Source organism: Sciurus vulgaris (genome assembly GCF_902686455.1).
Source record: "Sciurus vulgaris genome assembly, chromosome: 18".
Lineage (NCBI taxonomy): Eukaryota > Metazoa > Chordata > Mammalia > Rodentia > Sciuridae > Sciurus > Sciurus vulgaris.
This window is the reverse complement of record NC_136479.1, coordinates 31,968,786-31,991,889: the sequence shown is the minus strand read 5'-3', so window position 1 is coordinate 31,991,889 and position 23,104 is coordinate 31,968,786. Positions and strand designations below refer to the sequence as shown.

At 40.6% G+C, this 23,104-nt stretch overlaps 1 protein-coding gene across 13 annotated transcripts in view; it reads right to left on the bottom strand.

Moving 5' to 3' along the window:
* LOC306649841 (zinc finger protein with KRAB and SCAN domains 5-like) overlaps positions 1-23,104 on the bottom strand; it is a 30,727-nt gene that overhangs the window by 180 nt on the left and 7,443 nt on the right. For 9 of the 13 annotated variants that reach the window (XM_079121232.1, XM_079121231.1, XM_079121233.1 and 6 more), the window contains 5 exons: positions 22,303-22,441; positions 18,896-18,978; positions 18,471-18,606; positions 12,745-13,353; positions 7,571-11,187 (listed from right to left, as the gene is read on the bottom strand). In XM_079121232.1, the coding sequence (XP_078977358.1) occupies positions 10,064-11,187; positions 12,745-13,353; positions 18,471-18,606; positions 18,896-18,978; positions 22,303-22,441 (2,091 nt within the window). In that variant the 3' untranslated portion in view covers positions 7,571-10,063. Of the gene's footprint in view, positions 1-7,570; positions 11,188-12,744; positions 13,354-18,470; positions 18,607-18,895; positions 18,979-22,302; positions 22,442-23,104 lie in introns of those variants that run through there. The other 4 variants (XR_013760726.1, XM_079121237.1, XM_079121227.1 and 1 more) reach the window with 4 other exon arrangements.

The window sequence follows — 23,104 nt, the reverse complement described above, 5'->3', positions numbered from 1 at the left end:
TCCACAATAATTCATATATCTATGTAACATGAAATATTCTAGTATTCATACAGTAATTTTATAGCTTTATTATTATTATTTTTTTAATTGTAATTCCAGAAAGTGTCCTGCTGCTGATCTCTAACACCATGCTCCTTGTCACCACCCCCAGGTTTTTTAGGTATGGATGTGTTATAATTCTAACTAGTGAGGTTTGGAGGTGGTCTGTTGGCAGACATCTGTGGAGGTTTCCATTGCTCTCAAAAAGGGCATACAAGAGAAGGAGGGATGACAATGACATAGTTTGTGAATTTCCCCAAACACCTCCTTTAAAATACGCAGCAATTAGGACAGGAAACTGAAACCCAGGGGCAGTATCTACAACAAAACCAGGTGACCGTGTACCTACCACCAAGGGTACAGAACTGATGACTTCAAGCCATTGTGTAAAAGGAAGAGAAACAAGCGTCTGACAGGCCTGAGAACTGCAGAATAATCAACAGGTAACCAGGCATGGTATACCCACTTCAGTCCCAGCTCCTTGAGAGGCTGAGGCAGGAAGACTGCTTGAGCCCAGTAGTTTGAGGCCAATCTGGGCAACAGCCAGACACCACCTCATTTTTTTTTTTTTTTTTTTTTTTTTTTTTTTGGTACTGGGGATTGAACCCAGGGGTGCTTAACCACTGAGCAACATCCAGCCCTTGTTGTTTTCTATTTTAAGACAGGGTCTATCTAACCAAATTGCTTAGGGCCTCACTAAGTTGCTAAGGCTGACCTCAAACTTATGATCCTCCTGCCTCAGCTTCCTGAGTTGCTGGAATTACAGGTATGTACCACCATATCCAGCTTTCAATTTTTTTTTTAAATAAAGCTGGGCATGGTGGTGTACACCTGTAATCCCAGTACTCAAGGAGGCTGAGGCAGGAGGACTGCAGGTTCAAAGCCAGTCTCAGCAATTTAAGAAGCAACCTAGTAAGACCCCATCTCAAAATAAAAAATAAAAAGGGCTGGGAATGTGACTCAGTGGATAAGTGGCTCTGGGTTCAATCCCTGGTACAAAAAAAAAAGTTAAATAAAAATGATGCTAATGCAAAATTTCAGTGAGCTATTTTGGGAATCATAGCTAAAGCAAATAGTTTGGACGACTCTAGTAGAGGGCAAGTGTTGGAGGTTGGTGGTAAAGTCTGGAAACTATGTGGGCCCTGTGAAATAGAATCCAACTTGACCAAGGTAGGAACAAAAGAGAGCAAGTAAAAACTATCTTCAAGAATGGAAGAAGAAAGGACTGTATAGAGGGAAAAGAGGGGTGGGAGGGGTGGGGGGGAAGGGAAAAAATAACAGAATGAATCAAACAACATTACCCTATGTAAATTTATGATTACACAAATGGTATGCCTTTACTCCATGCACAGAGAAACAACATGTATCCCATTTGTTTACAATAAAAAAAAAAAAAACTATCTTGATGTACTTGTCAGTTGCTTTCTCTTGTGTCCTCTCCCCATATTTAAGGTTTGTCTTTCTTGTTGGTTGATGATGGCCTTTGACCAACTTCCTCGATGGGTAGCACCATCCCTAAGGCACACAGTAGTTTTGTAGAGGCTTCTCGATTAAAATCCTGCCCTTTCTGGGTCAAATACTTGCCTTCCTTCATGTTTTCTAACTATAACATAAGTGTGTATCTCGCTAGCAGTTTTGCCAGGGATAAATTGGAATGGCAATGGGCATGTTGCAGGGATAACTTTACATAAATGAGATTGTTCATTTTTGAAAAGTTTTAGACAAAAGAGGAAAAAAACAAAAGATTACGCTTTTGTTTATTCAAAAGAAATCATTTTGCTTAATATAGGAGATATGATCTCCTTGGTTTCTAGACTGCAGGGTTTAATGAGTTCTGACTTCTTAATTATATGGCTATTTAGCTAAAGCTGATTCTGGGGAATTTTTTGTTGGTTGTGTTTTTTGTTGTTTTGTTTTGAGGGGGCTGTTTTTGGTACTGGGAATTGAATCCAGGAGTGTTTTAGAGCTTTAGAGACAGGGAGGGTGTCACTAGAAGCTTAGGGTCTTGTTAAGTTGCTGAGGCTGGCTTTGAACTTGTGGTCTTCCTGCCTCAACCACCTGAGTAGCTGCGAGTACAGGTGTGTGCCACTGTGCCGTTTAGTTATTTAGTCCCAGTTCTTCCGGCAGATATGATAATCTCAGATAAGTTATTTTCCTTTTATGGCCCTGCTCCATCTTATGCTGGGAAACTAAGCATTGAGATGTAAAGGCCTTTTTGGGTGTGTGTGGGGGGGTGTAGTGCTGGGGATTGAACCCAGGGTCTTGTTCATGCCAGGCAAGCACTGTACCACCGAACTACATCCCCAACCCCTTAAAGCATTTTATAATCATTAAAACCAATACTCAATGCATAACACAGAACGTCCCTCATGAGTAACAAGTACACAGAAGAACTTGGAGTCAAGATAAGCGCACCACCTGCTAACTCCCTATCATTTCTGCTCAGGCTGACAGCCCTCCACAGCTATTAAATCCCTAATTAAAAGACTTACGCTGAAGATCAAAGATGATGAAGAGAAGTTGTTCCATGCCTCCAGAGGCTCTGAACATTGCACGCTAATCCCACTTTTCACAGCGCTTCCTGCCCTGGGTTGCTCAGGGTACTTGAGATGATTCTGGGGAGCTGTCATAAATTTTATGAGGACATGCCCCAGGCTTCCCATTCCTGGACTAGGACCAGCTAGAGTCCAGAATAAAAGATAAGTCTTTCGACATCTCATTTGCCAGGGGTGGCGGCAGGGGCGGGGTGCTGGGGATTGAACCCAGGGATCTTTTACCACTGAGCTGCATCACCAGTCCTTTTTATTTTTAAAATTCCTTGTAGATGGACACAATACCTTTATTTTACTTATTTAATTTTATGTGTGCTGAAAATCGAATCCAGTGTTCCACGTGTGCTGGGCAAGTGCTCTACCACTAAGCTACAACCCCAGCCCTTTTTATTTTTTATTTAGAGACAGGGTCTCGCTAAGTTGCTGAGGCTGGCTTTGAACTTGTAATCCTCCTGCCTCAGCCTCCCCAGCCACTGGGATTACAGATGTGTGCTACTATGCCCAGCTCTTCTCACTCTTTTAAGGGAAGAGCTGTGGAACTATTCCCCATTTTGAGATGAAAACTTTTGCCAACTTAAAGGCTCCCAGAGGGAGCCACCTTGCTCTCTCACCCTCCTTATTCAGCTGTTGGAATGGGGAGGGGAGCTCTAGTAATTTGCTGCCAGAATGAGAACACTAGGAAGCTATGAAAACATCAACTACACAGTGCGGAGCATTATCTAGGTTAGGTGTAGGAAACCTGGAGTTCTGGGCTTTGTTTCAGAGATAACTGATTACAATCAAGTCATATCTTTGTGCCTCCATTTCTTCATCTGTGAACTTAAGGATTTAGGATAAAGAGAGAGATTACTGAATCGTAAATGCCCAATAGCCATTGAGATGCAGAAAGCACTCTAAATCTTGAGCTTGAGTGACATGCTCTCAGATCATGCCCTTGTGAACTGAGGGAAATGCACAAGAAATGGAAAAACTGGCACAAAATTGTGTATTTCCACCCCACCTCCACTTCTTGTCCAGCCCCTAGCACCAGTTCTGGAGAGTGGTGACAGGATGAGAGAGCAGTGACTGAGACTGGGGGTCTCTGATGACTCCATGGCTGTGGCATGCCTGGTGCCTGGGAATGTTCCTGTGCAAGGGCACAGGATGCTCAGCTGCAGTGGCAATGCCCTGTGTGAGGAGGCTGTGTGCAAGAGTCCTATCAGCTCTGAACTTGATCTCAGGCACACAGCTCCTGGGAAGGAAGGAACTCTTATGCTAGACAACCATGTTTCACCAGCTCTTTCTCTGGTTCCTGCCAGTTTTACAGTAACTTTAAATAATGGACTTTCTTGAGAACTCCTAACATTGCACTTTGTAACTGTGCATTTCAACTGTGGAAAAGCTACACAGGTGTCCTGGTTTCTGTAACTTTCCTGAATACAAAGAAGAATGCTTGCATAGTCTTTAACCTCATAATGAGGCATATATAAAAAAAAGATTGCTGACATGACTCTTTAGATCTGCATCCCCATCAGAGAGCAGAGCTCCACCTGATCCCAGCTTAATCTTCAAGATCTGTGTCTGTGAATCCAATCCTCCTTCACCCCTTGCCAGACTTGAGTTTGGTCGTGCACTGGCCCCCTATAAATATTAACACCCCCCACCAATGGGTTTCTGGCTCTCCCGCTGGAGATAATCTGCATTCTCCCTTGAATGTGAATGTGGCTTCCTTGTTTACCCCAAAGGCATTGCCCCCATATCTGTTCTCCCTTGAATGTTTATCTACTTCCTAACTAAGCCTCTGCTATGCCTTTGACTGGAACACGCTGAAATGTTTTTCCATTACGTATGCCAAGAACCCTGTTGGTCCAGAGTCCAGTTCCCCCTTCTCTCTGGAGACATCTTTTCTCCTGCAACAAGATGGGTACTGTACCTCTTGCTTTCTCCAGCATAACTTCTGAAGGTCATAAGACAATGCTTCAGAAATGTAAAGCACTATATGAACATAGGGTACAAATGCTCATATATAAGAAAAAAGATATTCCACATGCTGCCAAGAAAATTCAGGCTTCAGAGCTGAGCATCCCAGCATTTCAATCCTAATTCCAACTCTTGTAACAAGGGCCAATCCTTTGGGAATTGATTTTGGCAATTTTTCTTCCCTTTCCTTTGCCCAGCATTCTAAATCCTAAAGAAAAGCCACACCTAAATGCTTAAGATGTTAACTTCTAAATGGTCTTTCAGATTTATGGTACCCAGAACATCTGGTGACCTTCAGGTGACATCAGAATGTGTAGTGCACCTCCTTATTCTTTAAATCTGTGTATCCGATGGCACAAAGCATGAAAGTTGCTGTGACGTGTAAGTTGCAGAAAAGTAGAATGCTCGTAAGTAGGGACTGATGCACAATCTAACCTGAGTGGAAGGTGCAGGTAACATTTGAGAACTAGCACATAGCATCTATTTCTAATTGATTCCTCTGCAAGAAAAGGGCCCCAACTTCATTCTCCAGAGTCTGATCACACTCAGATGGCCTGGTACCTTTGTAAAAACATCAACAGAAAAATTGAGCAGAATTAGCTGGGTGTAGTGGCTAGGGGCCATTTCCTTATATACATTCTCAGCCTCTCTGAAGACTTTATATTACTAAAATTTTTCAACTCAAAATGGAGACTATTCCCATTTCTTCCCTTAAAAAAGATTGCCTTTTGGGGCCCTGGCTGGTCCTAGTCCAGAATTTATCAGAATTATCTGGGTGTACTGGGAGCTACTCAGTATACAGGCAGGACAGTCACCAAGTTCTAGGTCAATCTGGGCAACACTGGCCCTGTCTAAAACATTAAAACATACACACACATACATACACACACACACACACACACACACACACACACACACACACACACACTTGCCACCTCTTTCTCTTTTGGGTTTAATTAGAAGGATAGCACTGTTAAAAATGACCAGTGTGATATTCTACAGAATGTTCAGAGAACTCATTGGACAATAATTAACATAACCTTGAATCAAGGAGGTAAATATATACTATTATCAATCTCACGGAAATGTCAACTATTTCTGATCTTTTTTCCTTGTGGATATTAAAAAATGCATTCACCAGATCAATAGCTACATACTACATCTGAAGTATCAGTCCTAAGGACACCTCCCACATGGGACAGCAGCTGTAACTGGGGTTAATACCTGGCTAAGTTTCTTGTAGTTTGTCATCTGCCATCACCCATGGGCTTAGTTTTACAGGGACCAGACTGGGAAATGGAATGAAGACATGAGAGGGACCACTTACCCACTCCCATCTATTAAATATGTAAGGGTGGTACTAGTCTGCCATTCCTAAGGTGAAATACAATTTTGGCTTAACTAACTTGACTGGATTGGGTAGTTTCAAGGGCTTCCACCACATCCAACATAGTCATAGCCTTTTCCTTGTGAAGACTTTCAAGCATGAAGATACTAACCAAAGTATTACTTTTCTACAATAGCTCTTGATCTACAGGTAAAGGAACCAAAGTGAAAGCTCTGCCATCTAAGTATGTCCATTCCAATCACATACCAAGAAACCAGGAAAAAGACCATCAAGTGTGCACCCAGTGGATCCACTGGGATATAAACCTGGGCTAGGACTCCATTTATCTGACCCTCCAGGAAAATAAAAGGGGAAATGGAGGAAATGATGGAGCTTCAGGTATTCCCCTTCTTCCTAGTGTATGGTAAGTGATCATGGACCTCTTTAGGAGAATTAGGGAAATCTTTTGTATATATTGTCCTCATGTTGCAGGATCTTTCCTCAAGGGTCTAGCCTCCTCCTTTTTTGGTGTGTGGGGGTACTGTGTATTGAACCCAAGAGTGCTTTGCTACACCCTGGTCCTTTTTATTTTATTGGTGAGAAATATTTAAAGCCGTGCGATTTTGTAGAATATCTTCACTGATCTAATCAACAAGAGTGGGGAAAAATTCCCAAAATTCTCATTAATTCAATATACTGATATTTGTCCTTTATTAATGAAAGATGTTGAGCTGACATAAAAAGATGCCCATCAATCACTGAACCTTATCTTGTATTCACAGATGATGCTATTGAATCACTGTTGGAAGAATATGTTTTAATTTGTCCTTTTCATTTTTTGAGATGGGGCTTGCTAAATTGCTAAGGATGGCCTCAAAGTTGTGATTCTCCTGCTTTAGCCTCCTAAATCGCTGGGATTACAGGTATGCACCACCATGCTCGGCAGGAACTAGACTCACCTTTAATCAGTGATTTCTAAGAATTGGTTTATACCTACAAACTGAGCTGGGGGTTATAACTTTTCAATAGAGTAGTAGCTGGCTCCAGACTTCTGTTCATTCTTATCTCTTTGTAACTGTATTAAGCAACATGCTTGTTTCATTAGCCATCTCCATGTAGCCCTGAAGTCAGCTTCCCATCTGTCCCGTCAGGCCTTGCTGTCCATTATAGTAATTACGCCCACTTTGTTTCTAACAGTTACATTCTGCCAATTGGCTTCGCTATTCAGGATCCATCATCCCCTTTGCTACTAAGGAGCCCAGTAGCGTTAAGAGCATTTCTTACTATCAGCCCCAGCAAATGAGGACAGCTACTACTAGGCTTCGGTGATACTGACAGCCCTAGCACCAGTGTGGTCTTTATTACCTTTGTAAAAGGAGTGCTCCCCAGACCCTCCTAGGGAACACAGCTGGTGATGGTAGTCCCATCCTAGATCATCTATTCATGATCCCTCTGTTCAGGAGTCATGGCCTCTCCACTTCATTTAATGTGGGCCACTGGCTGTCACATGCCTTCAAGAATCATCCCAGCAGTGTATTAGCCTCATCTCCATATTGCTAAGTTCTGTCACACATGGAGTACCTTGATGCCAGATGGTCCCATTCCAACTTTAACCTCTCTGGTCAGCACTCTTGGGATCCTCTCTCTGGCACGGTCTCCTAATCCTGCCGGCATATGCTACCAGGACCTGCAGCTCCTTCAGTGTGGTATCACTGTGCTTCTTTAGCAGGCCTGACAACTGCAGTTGGGCTGATCCTTCTAACCTGTTTGGGAGACCAGTAGGGAGGTTGGAGCAGATTGTGAAGGTCAGCATTGTCTTGTACATCACCCACCTCATTCGAGGCATCTTGGTTTTATCTAGCAGGGGCAAGTGCTATCTTAGTGGGTCACTTATGCAGTTCAAGGGAATCTAGGGATTTAAATGAGTACAGCTACCCGGAGTCCCATCTTTTCCACCTCTTCCCCACCAGAGCCCCCTTTGGTTAGACTTGTCTTGGTCTTGAATCCAGGCTTTGCTGAGTCCTGTCATTCTCAATTAAGCCTTTTACCTGGACTTCTATAATTCTGTTTGCAGATGAGGATTTTTTAAATCCTAGGCCTTTGGACACTCACACTTTGTAGTTTTTGCTTTTTGCAGTGCTGGGGATCAAACCCAGGGTCTCATGCATGCCTGGCAAAGACTCTACCACTAAGCCATATCCCCAGCCCCCACACTTTGGGTTGGTGGATAGTCACCCTGTCATTTCTCTCTCCAAAGAATACTGATTCCACCCAATTCTTTAATCCTTATTTTCCTGTTTTTTCCAAACTTTACACAAGTTAGTTCATCCCTTCCCACCCAGTTCACAAGTGAACATCTCAGTGGTAGAAGAGGTACTATGTGCCCAAGACTAGCAACACTCCACCCTCCATCAATAAGAGTGTCCTTAGTGCCTCATGGTGAGTGACCAACTCCACAAGCCACTCCTTTTATTTGGTGGTGCTTGGGATTGAACCCAGGGCCTCACGCCAGCTAGGCAAGAGCTCTTTCCCTGAGTTACACCTCCAGGCCTCCACAAGCCACTCTTAGTCAGCTTCCTTAGGACCACTCATGGCACCAAATGTTTCAGAACAAGTTCAAGTTCTCTACAGTACAGCCTGAGACAAGGATTCAGAGTCAGTAACTAATTAAGGGCATGCTCTTCAAGAAAAGCCCTTGAGTAGGGAAGGAAAAGACAGTGAAAGAAAAGAGCCAAGTATAGATGTGGCTTAGATAAAGTTGACCTGCTCTGATCCTCAAAGAAGGTTCTGGAGCATAAACAGCACCACAGAGTATTTCCCCTTCAGACAAGTGATTCACCTTTTGTACCCCCAATCAATTAATGAGTGGCTAGGGGTGTAGAGGGGAGAACTTCTGGACTGAAGCAGCTCCCATCTTCTGAGGGCAAATCCCTAGTATCTGGAGGAAAGCTGTGAGCATTTAGCAGCCAAATCACAGAGCAGCTGGGTGGTGGGTGACAGTGTGGCAAAGTATACTTTCCTTGTGAATAATATAATATAAACCACCTGCACCACACATCTAATTAATACTTAGTGGGCACTTACTGTGCACAGGCGAGGTCAGCAGAAGTGCTCTTGCCCGCTCTGGAAAACAGGAGCAAGTCAACATTCTTATCCATGTCATCTTCTAACAAGAGCTTCCCACACAGCAGAGCTAACCAACCAGTTCCTTTCTGTTCCTTGTTACTGTTTTTCCATTCCAGCTGAAGTGTAAACTGAACCTCATTCTCCATGCCATCTCCCTATCTATAGGGGAGGTCTACCCCCAGGGTACCTGGGATTGACATACCTACTGCTTGGACCAAGGTTTTTGATTCAACTTGGATTTAGCTGTCCTTTTCCTTGTGAATAATACAAACCAGTCTATAGTTCTCCTGTCTTCTCAATCACCCAAAGGTTTTGCTCTCATACCATATAAGATGTGACTAGCTGGCATTGTTCCTCACAAACTCTACTAGCCAACCTTTTTGCTAGAAGAATCAAAACTAGTGTTAGTGTTTCATGGAAAAGTTGTAGGTTGAATAAGGCAGCAGGAGCACATCCCATCCAGCCTCTGAGCCCCAATTTTGCCAAAACAGAGATCCCTTTAATCCATTTCTTTTCAAAGGGTTTAATACTCAAGGTGGGAACAATGGAGTATTCTAGTGGTGGGGTAATTATTTCTAGAAAAGATTCATTGCTGAGGTACCAAAATGGATATCATGCTAAAGAGTTCTTTCTTTCACTGCACTCTTCCCTGAATAGATATACTGTCAAACAAGGCCGAAACTACAAATAAAGCTTATTTCTACTGCATTCATGAGGCTTTTCCCAGTGTCAGTTTTTTGAGTCTCAAATAGTATCATCTAAAGGCTTTCCTTCATTGGATGTCTTCAGAGGTTCTTTTTGTCTATTTTCAAGCATGAGGATGCTAATCAAAGTGCTTCTCAACGGGAAAAGCAAACAGGAATTTCTTTATTGTGGATGCTCCAGGTTCCTAAAGTTGCGTTCTAACTGAAGGATTTCAACACACCCATAGGTTTGATGGTTACGCTGGAAAAATGCTCCACATCATTACTACACTCATTATAGTAGTTAAGGAAACTTTCTCTTCAGAAGGCTGTTGGGCTAAACAGCAAAAGTTGGGCTGTTTTTTCAACAGAAACACCTATACACTTAAGTTGTTTATGGAATCTGTCCTCTCATGGCTCCTCAGATGTTTAAAGAGGCTGCAACTCCAACTGAAACTCATTCCACATTCTTTACATTGAAAGGGTTTTTCACCAGTATGGATTCTCTGATGCTGATTAAGATGTGACTTCAAAGTGAAGACTCTTCCACATTCATTACACTGGTGGGATTTTGTGCTGGAACAGATTTTTTGATGTTGTTTTATGTGGGAACACTGGCCAACATTTTCTCTACATATATCACATTTATGGATTTTCTCAGCGGTATGAGTTCTGTAATGCTGAATAAGGTCTGAGCTGTAATTAAAAGCTTTTCCACATATATCACATTTATAAGGCTGCTCCTGTAACTCAATCTTCTTATCTTCAATCACTGTCAAGTTCCAACTATATGCTTCCTCACAAATGCCATTTTTTTCATTTTTCTGACCCATGTGGAGCACTTGATGTTCAATTAGGCTAACATACTGGAAAAAAATTTCTCCACACTCTTGACACTGATGTGCCTTTTCCCTTGAATGTAGTCGCAGATGTCCAGCAAGGTGTGACCGTCTCCCAAAGCCTTTTCCACATTCATTACACTTGAAGGGCCTCTCCCCGCTGTGCACGCTCTGATGCTGAACAAGATGGGACCTCACTCTAAATGCTTTCCCACATAAATGACAGGTATAGGGTTTTTCACCAGTGTGAACTCGCTGATGTTGAGTGAGGTGCACACGCTGATTGTAACTTTTCCCACATTCATCACACCTAAATGGTTTCTCCCCAGTGTGTATTCGCTGATGTTGAATGAGATGTGCACTCTGAATAAAGCTCTTTCCACATTCATTACATTTGTGTGGTCTCTCTCCTGCAGAGGATTTTTTGTGGACATAGGTGACTTCACTGCAATTCATCCTCTTTGAAGAGGGTTGTCCTAATATCTCCTTCATGGCAATTCCCTGCTTTCTATCTGCCTTGCCTTGGTGTTCATAGCCTTCTCCAAAACCTTGAACTTGAGAGGCATTCCTCTGGATTTTTCCTGATAGTTCTATATCTGCTTCTGAAAATTCCATTTTCTTCTTAACATTCAATCTTGCATTCTTACTTCTTTTGTCATTGCCTTAAAAAAAAAAAAAAAAAAAAGTGCCATAAATTCTTTTGCAAAACCAAAAATAAACGAACAGGAAAAAAGAAGATAATCAGATGATGTAATAGGTGTAACAGAGGGGAATGCATGTAGATACTTAATGCCAATAGAAATGAAAAGAGGAAAAACTACAAAATGTGGTGGTACATGCCTATAGTACCAGCAACTCAGGAGGCTGAAGTAGGACTGCAAGTTCAAGGCCAAATTGAGCAACTTAATGAGACCCTGTCTCAAAGGAAAAAATACAAGGGCTCAGTGGTAAAGGATCCCCAGATTCAATCCCCAGTACCACACAGACAAAGAAAGAAAGAAAGAAAGAGAGAAGAGAGAAAGAAAAAAGAAAAACTCTTCTGCTTACTCATCTTGTTAAAAAAAAATATTTTAAGGCTGCGCACAGTGTGCAGTGGCACATGCTATAATCCCAGCAACCTGAAAGGCTAAAACAGTAGGATCCCAAGTTAGAGGCCAGACGAGCAACTTAAGAGACAGCCTGCCTCAAAATTAAAAAGAGGTCTGAGGATATAGCTCAGAGGTAAAGCATTCCTAGACTCAGTTCCCAATCAAAAAAAAAAAAAAGGTTCAATACCCTCATAAAAACTTAAAACACTCATGTATGGTAAATTATTTTAAGAAGCAATTGGGTAGGCTGGGGATGTGGCTCAGTGGTAGAGTGCTTGCTTAGTGTGAGCAAGGCCCAAGATTCACTCCCTACCACTGCTTTAAAAAAAAAAAAAAAAAAAAAGGTAGCAATTTGGTGATATGCATGAAGATGCATAGAAATATTTTTTATCTTTTCATTACTAATTCCATATCTAGGAATCTATAATGAGGAAATAATCCTAAATAATAGGAAAATTCGCAGATAGAATACAGTTATCAGGACAAAGGAGAAGATTTAGAAGTTTAACTATTAAGGAATAGCTGGGTAAACTATGATGTTAAAAATAAATGGGAGGGCTGAGCAACAATGGAAACTGTATGTCTAATAACTGTACCCTGTGAGTACAACTATGTAAAACAGGCTCATGGAAAATAGAGAAAGAAACACAACAAATAATAACAGTTCTATTGATTAGGATGGTGGAATTATGGGTGATTTTTTTCTCCCTCCTACTTTCCTTCAAAATTCCTATACAACCATTATGTTATCATTTTAAGATAAAATGAGTGAAAAGACTAAATTGTAAGAAGGGGAAACAGTGAAAGAACCATGTAAGTTCTTCATTTCCTACAACAAAAGTCCACAGATAATGTGTGTGCGTAAGTCAAGCAACAGCAGTATTAGTTTAAAAAATGGAATTACCAAAGAAACAAAAAGCTGAACGCAGATAAATCTAGGGAAAGGTGAGTTATCTGGCAGTGGGTTTTGCCTGTCAACTTGACAATCAAGTACAAACAAGAATGAAATAAACTATCATCTTTGCCCCTTCCTACTCTCCCAATATCACAACGCATCCATCCTGTGGTACCAAGTTCATAAAACAATGTTTGCCTCCATTTATTCCCCAAGTACAAAATCCTCACACATACATCTTTGGGATTTCTCTCTGAAGTGGCGTTTCAGGTGTTCGATTAGGTGTGAATGGCGGCCGAAGTTCTTCCCACATTCGTTACACCCATAGGGCCTCTCTCCACTGTGGACACTGTGGTGCTGCACAAGATGGGAGCTCACCCGGAAAGCTTTGCCGCACACCTGACACTTATAGGGCTTCTCGCCAGTGTGGACCCTCTGGTGCTGCGTAAGGTGTACGCGCTGATTATAGCTTTTCCCACATTCACCACACTTAAATGGTTTTTCTCCAGTGTGGATTCGCCGATGCTGAATAAAGTTTGAAGCTTGAAGGAAAAATTTCCCACAATCGTTACATCTGTGGCCCCTCTCGCCGTTTGTGTTCTGCTTGCGGTTAATGCCCGTGCTGGCACCAAGATCTCTCTTCTGGGAAGGATTCTGCCTGGATTTCCCCACAGTGGGGTTTACCTGCCACCTCTGTACCATGCCCTTAAGGTCACTAACTTCGGCAAACTCTTGACTCTGGGGTACATTCCTTTCAGTGCTTCCTGGTGTCATCCAATGTGAATCTGCTTCATCGGAAATCTGCTTTACTATGAGCTCCATATCATTGTCTCTAGACTCATAATCTGAAATAAGACAAGGAAAATGGAGAGATTAGCTATTCCCTGCAATAGAAGAAAATGACTAAGGGACACTGGATAATTAAGTGAAACCAATACATCTAGAAATGCATGATGACTTTGTAAAGTGACTTGCCAGTACAGGGATGGGATAAAGAATATTCAAGCAGAAAATTGAAGCAGGGCAGGAAAGGAAGAGTTGGCAAGAATGGTTCCAAGGAATGAGACTGGAGAGCAGTCATATTAAGTTAATGAAGAGGAGAGCTTCTTGGTATGATACACAGAGGAACTGTTTGTGAATACCTGTGCACTACTAAGTAAAATAGTCTTAATAAAGATTTGACATTGGGTTATGCAGCTAACCCAGTCTTCACTTTCCTCTTCCTGTAAATTCACAGCTTGAAGAAGAAAGATGAACTTTCTAGTGTTTCCAATCCACAAAGGATTTCAGTGTGGCAGAAATTAGCCTAAAGGAAAAAAGAAATTCTTTCTATACTCAGAGAAGTACCTACCACTTTTAAGAGCTAGGTTAACATACAGTAGTCACTGATAAGTACATCAAGTTTAAATGACTACGGCTTGTTCCCTTGTGCAACTGTATCAGCAACTGATATTTTAACTCAAAAGACTGAAGTTTAATATAGTTGGTAAAGACAAATCTTCACTAAATAACAAAAAATAGGGAATATTATTTTTTAAATGCTAGAGAGATCATGGTCTATTGAGAATTTTCTAATAAAACTACTTGTGAAAGGAATCTTCAATATTATATAATAATGGTAATAAGAGTTAATATTTAGCCAGGCACAGAGGCACATACCTGTAATTGCAGCAACTGAGAGGCTGAGGCAGGAGGACTGCAAGTTTCAGGCCAGCCTCAGCAACTTAGCAAGGCCTAAGCAACTAAGCAAGACACTGTCTCAAAATACAAAATTTTTCAAGGGACTGGAGATATAACTTAATGATAAAGCACGTCTGGGTTCAATATTCAGTACCAAAACAAACAAAAAAGCTAACATTTAACTTATCGAGTGCTTGCTTTGAGCCAGGCACTATCTTGAGTATTTTAAAATTTTATGGCATAATTAATCCTTATAATGATCTTTTGAGGTAGGTACTGTTACTATTTTTTATAAAGTCAGAAGTTATAACTCTTGTACTATGGAGACATTTTAATTTACTATAGAGCTATTTTTACTTAATTATCTTCCTAAGGACATTTTAACAGTGTAAACAAACATATAAACAAAAAACACTATCATAAAACCAGACTTTTTTGTGTGTGTGTGTGGCACTATAGAGAGTGAATGCAGGATTCTTGCATGTTTGCACATGCTGGGCAAGTGATCTACCCGTGAGCTATGTCTTAAGCCCCAAACCAGACTTCGCATATGTTTTCTCTCCCGTTTTACTAGTGAGGTGATCCCAGGTACCACAATATTTTTTATCTTTTATTCATATCACATATTTGTTTGTTTGGTACCAGGAATTAAACCCAGAGGTGCTTAACCACTGAGATACATTCCCAAGCCCATTTTATTTTTATTTTGAGACAGGGTCTCACTATATTGCTCATGGTCTTGCTAAATTGCTGAGTCTGGCTTTGAGCTTGCAATCCTTCAGCCTCAGCCTCCTGAGTTGCTGGGATTACAGGTGTGCACCACCACACCTGGCTCATATATTTTATTCTTATTAGAATTCTCTCATGTTCCCAAAATCAAATGAATACATGGTTTACTTTCTGAAGAAGTGAATTTGAAAAAAAAAAAAATTCAGAATTCATGTACCTCCTTGGGGCTATTAACAACTGTCCCTTTCCAGGGACAGGGATGACACAGGTTGCTATACCAACTGGCTTATACACTGGCTTCTCGCCTCTTCCCCAGCCTCTTCTTAGTGTGCACGACAAGCTTTCTGATGATTTCCCTGGCTTGTCTAGATATGAAACATAGAACTGTCCACGTTCACGTTCAATGCAATCCCAGACTACTGAGTAAGCAGTGGGGATTTGGAGGAACACATCTAACCAGATATTTGGTACTTTACAAAATCATCATCTTCAACCTCAGTGGCCTGTTTGGCATGTTGTTTTCTAAGGCTGGCTCCTTTCCCCACTTGTGGTTCTTAGCAGCTATATGAAAACATTTCCATCATAAACTTCCAGTTGTATCACTGTAGTAAAAAAATGGAAACTGGGCCAGGTGCAGTGGCTCATGCCTGTAATCCCAGTGGCTCTGGATTACAGGGTGAGGCAGAAGGACTGCAAGTTCACAGCCAGCCTTAGCAACTTAGTGAAAGCCTATTTCAATATAAAATATAAAATGGGTTAGGGATGTGGCTCAGTGGTCAAGCACCTCTGGATTTTAAGAAGAGTAAAAATGGAGGCTAGGTATGGTGGCATATGCCTATAATCCCAGTAACTCGGGAGAGGCTGAAGTAGGATATGAGTTTGAGGTCAGCCTGAGCGACACAGTGAGACCCCATCTCAAATACACAAAAACAAACAAAACATGGAATAGTGTGCATGATGTGCTATGAGTATTACATGAATTTACATAGAGAATATGTCCAGATCTAGTAATAGTTTTGCCTCTGTGAGGAAAACTAAGTGGGCGCCTTATTTTTTATTTTTTACTTTACATCCATTTTTACTATTTGAATTTTTTACTATGTGTAGTATGACCTTTTAAAAGTCAGTGTTCTCGACTACACTGGAACCACTACTCCATCACTCACCTAACCTACACTGCCTGTGCTGTCACCTCTCAACAGGTAAACTTCCCTCCCATTGCAGGGAAAGTCAAAGCTACCCAGCCAAGAACTCCTTAAATGTCCTACAGTCACATCTCTGAACTTACTGGTGGCGTCTTCTTTCCTCCTCCATCATCTCACAATGGAGAGAACGCTCTTCCCTGAGCCAAAGTCAGCGCCTCCTCCTTCCTATACCCTGGACCTCATCATGCCTTCACTGGTCCTCCCTACAGCACATTTCTGCTCTTGTCTCCATATTAACCTATGAGTTCTTTCCCAGAAGTGTTTAAATATGCTTAAAACTTCTCCGTACAAAACCACCTATCCACTCAACCCTTGTGCTCTTTCAGTGATTAGGCCTCTTTCTCTTCCCCTGTAGAGACAATGTTCTTGAATTATATCTGTAATAGCTTTTTCAAATCCTTCTCTGCAGTCTTCACAAACACTGTCTTATGTTCCCCAATCCACTCCATGGAAACTACTGTCTCCAAGATACATTCATTTATTTTTAAAAATCTCATTTCCAAACACGATGGACATCTTTTAAAATTCTGACTTTATGACTTTAGAAAGCCACAGGCATGAAAATAATCGAATGTGGTCTTGTAAGAGAAGTTAAGGAGACAGAAATTGAACCTAATTATAACGTGGAAAAGTATACCGAAGCTGTAAAGATGCTGTAATGAAGATAATGAGAAAGAAATCAGATGAAAAAATCAAATCAAGAACCAAGTGGAGAATGATATAGGCAGGAACGATGCTAAGAACCTCTGTAACCCATTAAGTACCAATACTTTATGAAAAACATAAAGCAATACTAATGGACTCAAATTAGAAAATTAGACAAATGAGCTATCAGAAATTAAAAGAGAATGAAAAAATGGCATTAACTCTAACATTTTACTATATAAATTCATTGAAATAAAAGACTACTACTAAGATCCCAATAGATTAATGAACAAAGGACTGGTACAAATAAATCAATCAAAAGGAAATACAAACAAGTATCAACAGCAACCAAATAATGTTAAAAGAGGAATCAGTTTTAAATCTTTTCTGGTAAAAGCATGTGAGTGAACTAAAAATCCTTAAGACAATGTAGATTGACATAACATTTCTCAAAAGAAATCTGGCCTTGTATGTGTTTGATCTGAAGTCCACCAATATGCCTGATACACAGTGATCCTTCTAGAAGAACGAATTCAAAAGAAGATTAAAGTCATAATCTCTGAAATGTTTGCAATAGTGGTGAGCTTTTTATCACTGCTTCAGACAGTTAACTGAATGTTAGTTTTCAGGATCAAAACCTCGTTACTAGGACCTCAGAAAACAAGAGGTGATATGACATGTAAAAGGTAGATGCCAAGGGAAACATCACAAAATAGGAATTAGTGGTCTGAGGATGGTAATGGGGTGAACAACTAGCCATCCACATATGAGAGGAAAGGAAACAATGTTACTGAAGTATCATAATAACCATTAAAAGTTATTCTGCAAAGTCTGAGAAATTTTCACAAATCAGAAGTATTCTGTTAATTTACCAAAGGATACAACTACCAAAAATTTATTTAAATCCAAACCTATTAGTTTCAAGTTCTATCTTGTGCATGTGTGTGTGTGCGTGCATGCACATGCGAAGTGTACTAGGGATTAACTCAGGGCACTCTACTACTGAGCAATGCCCCCAGTCCTTTTTTTAAAAAAATATTTTTGATTTTTTTGAGACAGGATCTCATGAAGTTGCCAAGGCTGGCCTCGAACTTGCAGATGCTCCTGCCTCAGCCTCCATAGGCATTAGGTTTACAGAATTACAGGTGTGCACCACCATGCCTGGCAAGCTCTTTTTTATTTTAACAAAGCAAAAGGGATTTGCTGAATGGTAAACACTATTCCTCCAAGAACCATTATACCCCTATTAAGATAGAAATAACCAGAATAAGTTAAATTGGGAAAAAAAGAGGTTGATTTACTCTCAGGAAGAAAAGAAAAGCAAAGCCACAGCAACTAAAATATACAAACATACATCATACAATGTTTCTTTCTTTCTTTTTTTTTTTTTTTTTTTTTGCTACTGGGGATAGAATCCAAGGTCTTGTGCATGCCAGGCAAGTGCTGTGCCACTGAGCTATATCCCCACCCTTTCTTTTTTTTTTTTTCTTACTTTTAATTTTATTTTGAGGCAAGGTCTCAATAAGTTGCCCAGGCTGGCCTCAACCTTGAGTTCCTCCTGCCTCAGCCTCCCAAGTATCTGGGATTACAGGCTTGTGCTACTACAACTGGCCATATATATTTTTATCGAGCGTGCTGGAAATATTATTTACAAGGTAACGAAATCAAAATTTCCTAATCCATGCAGGTGAAATAATTCTTACCCATAGAAGTAATACTCCCATAATTCTCCTTCCTGCCTTCCCTATAAAGAGACTTCTGGGACTGGTCCAAATGTCCCCATTCCTCCAGGATGAAGGACACAGCCACATCAGTCACGTCTTCAATTTTCACCAACTTCTGAAACAGGAGATCTCTGCTAAATTCCCAGTCCCTATGTTCAAATCTGGAGCAAGGGTAAAAACTGGGAGCGTTAAGGAAAGAAATCAGGGGAGGGATTCTGCTTCACAGAGGAGTGGGAAGTATTGGGAAGAGAGAAAAAGACAAAAGGGAATGAAGATACCAATCCCAGATGGGTCTGGTTGCTGATTAAAAAAACAGACCTCCTCATAAAGATTTGGGAACGAGGAGGCTAGTCTTCAGAGAAGAGATACAGGTCCTCACGGATGGCGAAGGGGCTCCAGCTCACCTGGGACCCAGCTGAGAGAAGTGAGGCTGTCAGCTCCTGGCTGTCCTTCAGGGGAAGGGAAGGAACTTGGAGAACAGGAAGGGCTGAAGGAGGAGAAAAAGGTATCAGTGAGAATCTCTGTTCAGTTCTCGATGCCATCATGTGCCTCCTTTGCTCATGAATCCACAATGACCCCTACCACACTAGATCAAATTCTTCTGCTTGGCTCTCAAGACCCTCTACATTCTGGTCCCACCCATATTTACCCTCTTTTTCCTCCTTCCCTCCCCAAAACAGACTTTCTGCTTTGATCAAGGTAATCCCTGCTAGCCATTCCCCTGTAAAGGATGCTTTCCACTCTGCTTAGGTTGACCCTATTGATCTCCAAGAATAATCAGGAGTTCTACATCTTCCATGCCCAAAGCATTCCCTGGAGTCCAGGATTCACAGATTTTAAACAAATCACCTGGGGATCCCAGTACAAGGCAAATTCTAACTCAAGAGTCCTGAATGGGGCCTGAGATTTTGCATTTCTAACAAGCTCCCATGTGAAGCCAGTGCTGCTGTTCCTTGGACTACATTTAGATTAGTAAGGCTTTAGTTCACAGTCTCTCCTTTCAGGCAATTTCCATTGTTAGTTTATAGTCAGTCAAGAAGTATGCATAAGGTCTATTCTGTGTGTTATGTGAATAGGCAGATATAAAGAATTCTTGCCTTCAAAAACTTTACTTTGTGTGTGGGGGTAGTGAGTGCACTACTACTATAGTAAGAGATCAAACCCAGGGGCACTTTACCACTGAGCTACATCACCAGTCCTTTTTATTTTTTGAGATGGGGTCTTGCTAAGGTACCTCGAACCTGTTGTCCTGCCTCAGCCCCTCGAATTGCTGCAATTACAGGCTATACCACTGCATAGGTCTGTATTTATTATTTTTAAGTCTTCTGAAGAACAAAAAGGAAATTTATTTTCTATAAATAGGATAAAACTGTTTAGAGGTCCATTGGATACTTATACAAATCTAAGATAGTTTAGAATCTGTGTGACTTTAGTTTTGCTATACCTGCAAACACTGATCATTTCATCATCCCAAGAATTAACTTATTGTTACTGATCATTATTAATTATTCCCAACAATGCCACAAAAGACTAAAATAATGAGAATGGAAATACAAAGGAAATATTTTGGATCACAATAGAAAAATAAATCATTCTTCATTTTTCTCAGATTATCACTTATGTTGCCCAAAGAGTACTTTGGGCATTATTCTTCAAGAAGGTAAAAGACTGTTTATACCCATATTTTCATTTGACACAGTTGAAAATTCAGAATTTTTCATTTGCTGCCCATATCAACAAAGAGAAGAAATTTGCAGAAGACAGTCACTATTATTAGGCAACTCAGAAGAGGACACAGAGAGACAGGTAATAGCACTCTTTAATGAAAATAATGATAGAACTAAAATTCTAAGGAAAATCTCAGAATGAGTCTTCAAATGATAATATCTTATATACATTTTTTTAAAGCTCAAGAATCAATGATGAGGGGCTGGAGCTGTAGCTCAGTGGTAAAGTGCTTGCCTGGTATGTGTGAGGCCCTGGGTTGGATACTCAGCACCACATATAAATAAATAAAATTAAACAAAAGATCCATTGACAACTGAAATTTTTTTTAAAAAATCGATGATGAATGTATTTCTAACTTCAAAAATGAACTATTAACATTTTCATCCAGTGAAATCCTTCAACAGGAAGGACTTCACCATGTGGTATTTCTCAGCAAGATCTTGGACCATCCCATTTTGCTAAAAGGACAGTATTGTGTGACAGTATTCTTTCATTTTATATGAGGTTTTTATGCCAAAATGTACTTGACACAAAGAGGTCTGATTCTCAATAAAATTTCTTAAAGATTGTTTCTCACTATCTTTTGCATCTTATGTAAATTATTCACAAAAGGACTTAAAATATAAAAACCAAAAAGGTACTGGCCTCAGATTGGACTATTTTTCCTAGGACTCTGAAGGCTAAATGAGGTCCTAAAGGTTAAAAAGTACTTAGAACAGTTTCTACACAAAGTACAAACTACATAGAGAAAAGCTGTTGTTGCTGGTGCAGTTTTACCACCATAGAATGAAAACTGGAAGAGATTTGTGCAGTGGAATATATCAAGGGAAAAACCTCACCATTTGAAGGAGCACAGAAGAAAATCTAAGGCCAAACAGAGGAAATATAATTCCTTATCCACAACTCTGAAATCCAACTCTATATACCAAAGGATTTTGTTTTGTTGTTTTTCAGATGAGGTCTTGCTATGTTGTCTGGGCTGATCTTGAACTCATGAGTTCAAGAATCCTCCTGCTTCAGCTTCCCAAGTGTCTGGGAATACAGACATGCTCTATCATGCCCACTTCCAAATGGATTTTTTTTCATTAAGGTAGGAATCGAATTAATTTGACAGCAAAACCTGACCTGGCGTGAAGCTATTTTGAGTCTATTTAATCAACTTAATGTAAACATGCATACATTTCACTGCAAAAATATTTTCTGCTACTAGTATAATACGTGGTATAAATCATATTAACATAGTAAATCTGCAAAATTCTGAATTCTAAAATATATCTCACAGCAAGGGTTTCTGATTAGGGAATATGGATTTGTGGACAAACATCATAATAAACATGACACTCAGCTATTCATTTTTCTTGCTTGATGTATCTAATACAAGTAGATAATATTAAGATGGGGAGAAAGGGAGGGAAGAGGAAGACAAATGTTCTAAAGGTTGTTGGGAAAACTGCTTCAAATAAGATTTCAAAGCAAATGAGCAGCCAAAAACGAATACAACTGGGAAATGGAGAGTCTTTTACATAAGCGTTATGACAACTAACTCTATGAAACAGAGGTGGAAAACTTCAGCTAGACAATGATACTTTTACTTTTTGTTGTTGTTGTTACAGTACTGGAGACTGAACCCAGGGCCTTGTGCTTGCAAGGCAAGCACTCTACCAACTGAGCTATATCCCCAGCCTGGCAATGATACTTCTGTAAGAGACTTCAATAGATCTTTGAACAGTACCTGTACTTACAGCTATTATCATCTGCATTATAATCATGTGTTATAGCTTTTTTTGGCAGGGGGAAGGTGCCAGAAACTGAATCCAGAGTTTCACACATGCTAAGCATGTGTTCTACCACTGAGTCACACTCTCAAGCCTCTGCTACAGTTTTTGAATAGAAGTGCTATAGTCCCAGTTATCCTAGAAGCTGTGCTCTCTCAATACCAGTTTCATCCCAGGTTTCCCAACCTCAGACCCTGCTGGTTGCAGAGAAGCTATTCAGCCTCCAGACTCTTACAATGCCACCTGCTCACATGGCCAGGGTGCCCATGCACCAGCCCTGTCTGTTCCACTGAACTGCTGAGCCTCACCATTTTCCTCCAGAAGATGAGGCTTCTGTGGCTCCTGTTCAGGCTGGGTGTCCATGGCCAGGAACTGGGAATCGAAGGACTCCTGTACTGCTCCAGGTGGTACCATCTTCTGAGGAAGCACTTCAGGACACGCAACAATCTAAAAACCACAGTCAATCAGCATAGTTATACAGCGGCTATGAATGAATACAGTAAAATTCCTTTGGATTTTCACTTGTTCCCTTACCAAGTATTTAATGTGCATCCACAATGAGTCAGACACTAATTATACAGTGGTATAACAAACATGGTTTACTTCTAGTTGTAGAAGACTTTCAAGGAATATGTCAACATACAAATAGATAATTACTGGTTGTGTATATGTCACACAAGGAAAGAAACATGGTGCTATGAAATAGAACAGATGAGACTGGGAGGCCAGGGAAGGTTTTTCTGAGGAAAATCTCAAGTAAACACCTAAAAGATGAGAAGAAGGCAGCCAGGGGAAAATAGGGAGAAGTGAACCAGGCAGTCAGAACCTTAGCAAACACCTTTAATCAGAAAAAAAGGATCTTTGGTACAATCCAGGAACCATAAGGAGTTCAGTGTGGGTAAAGGTTTGTGAAGGGAAGAGAGAAAGGAAATTGGAAAGAACATTACAGCACACTTGAAATCACACTTGGACAGATCAACACTAAGACTTAAAGCTAGTTCCTGTCCAGTGCACTACAGGCCTCCAACTTTCTGCTCTTGGACCTTGCTCAATCTTACAGTACACACAAATTACTCTGCCACAACCATTCTCAAGAATCTACCTATTCTG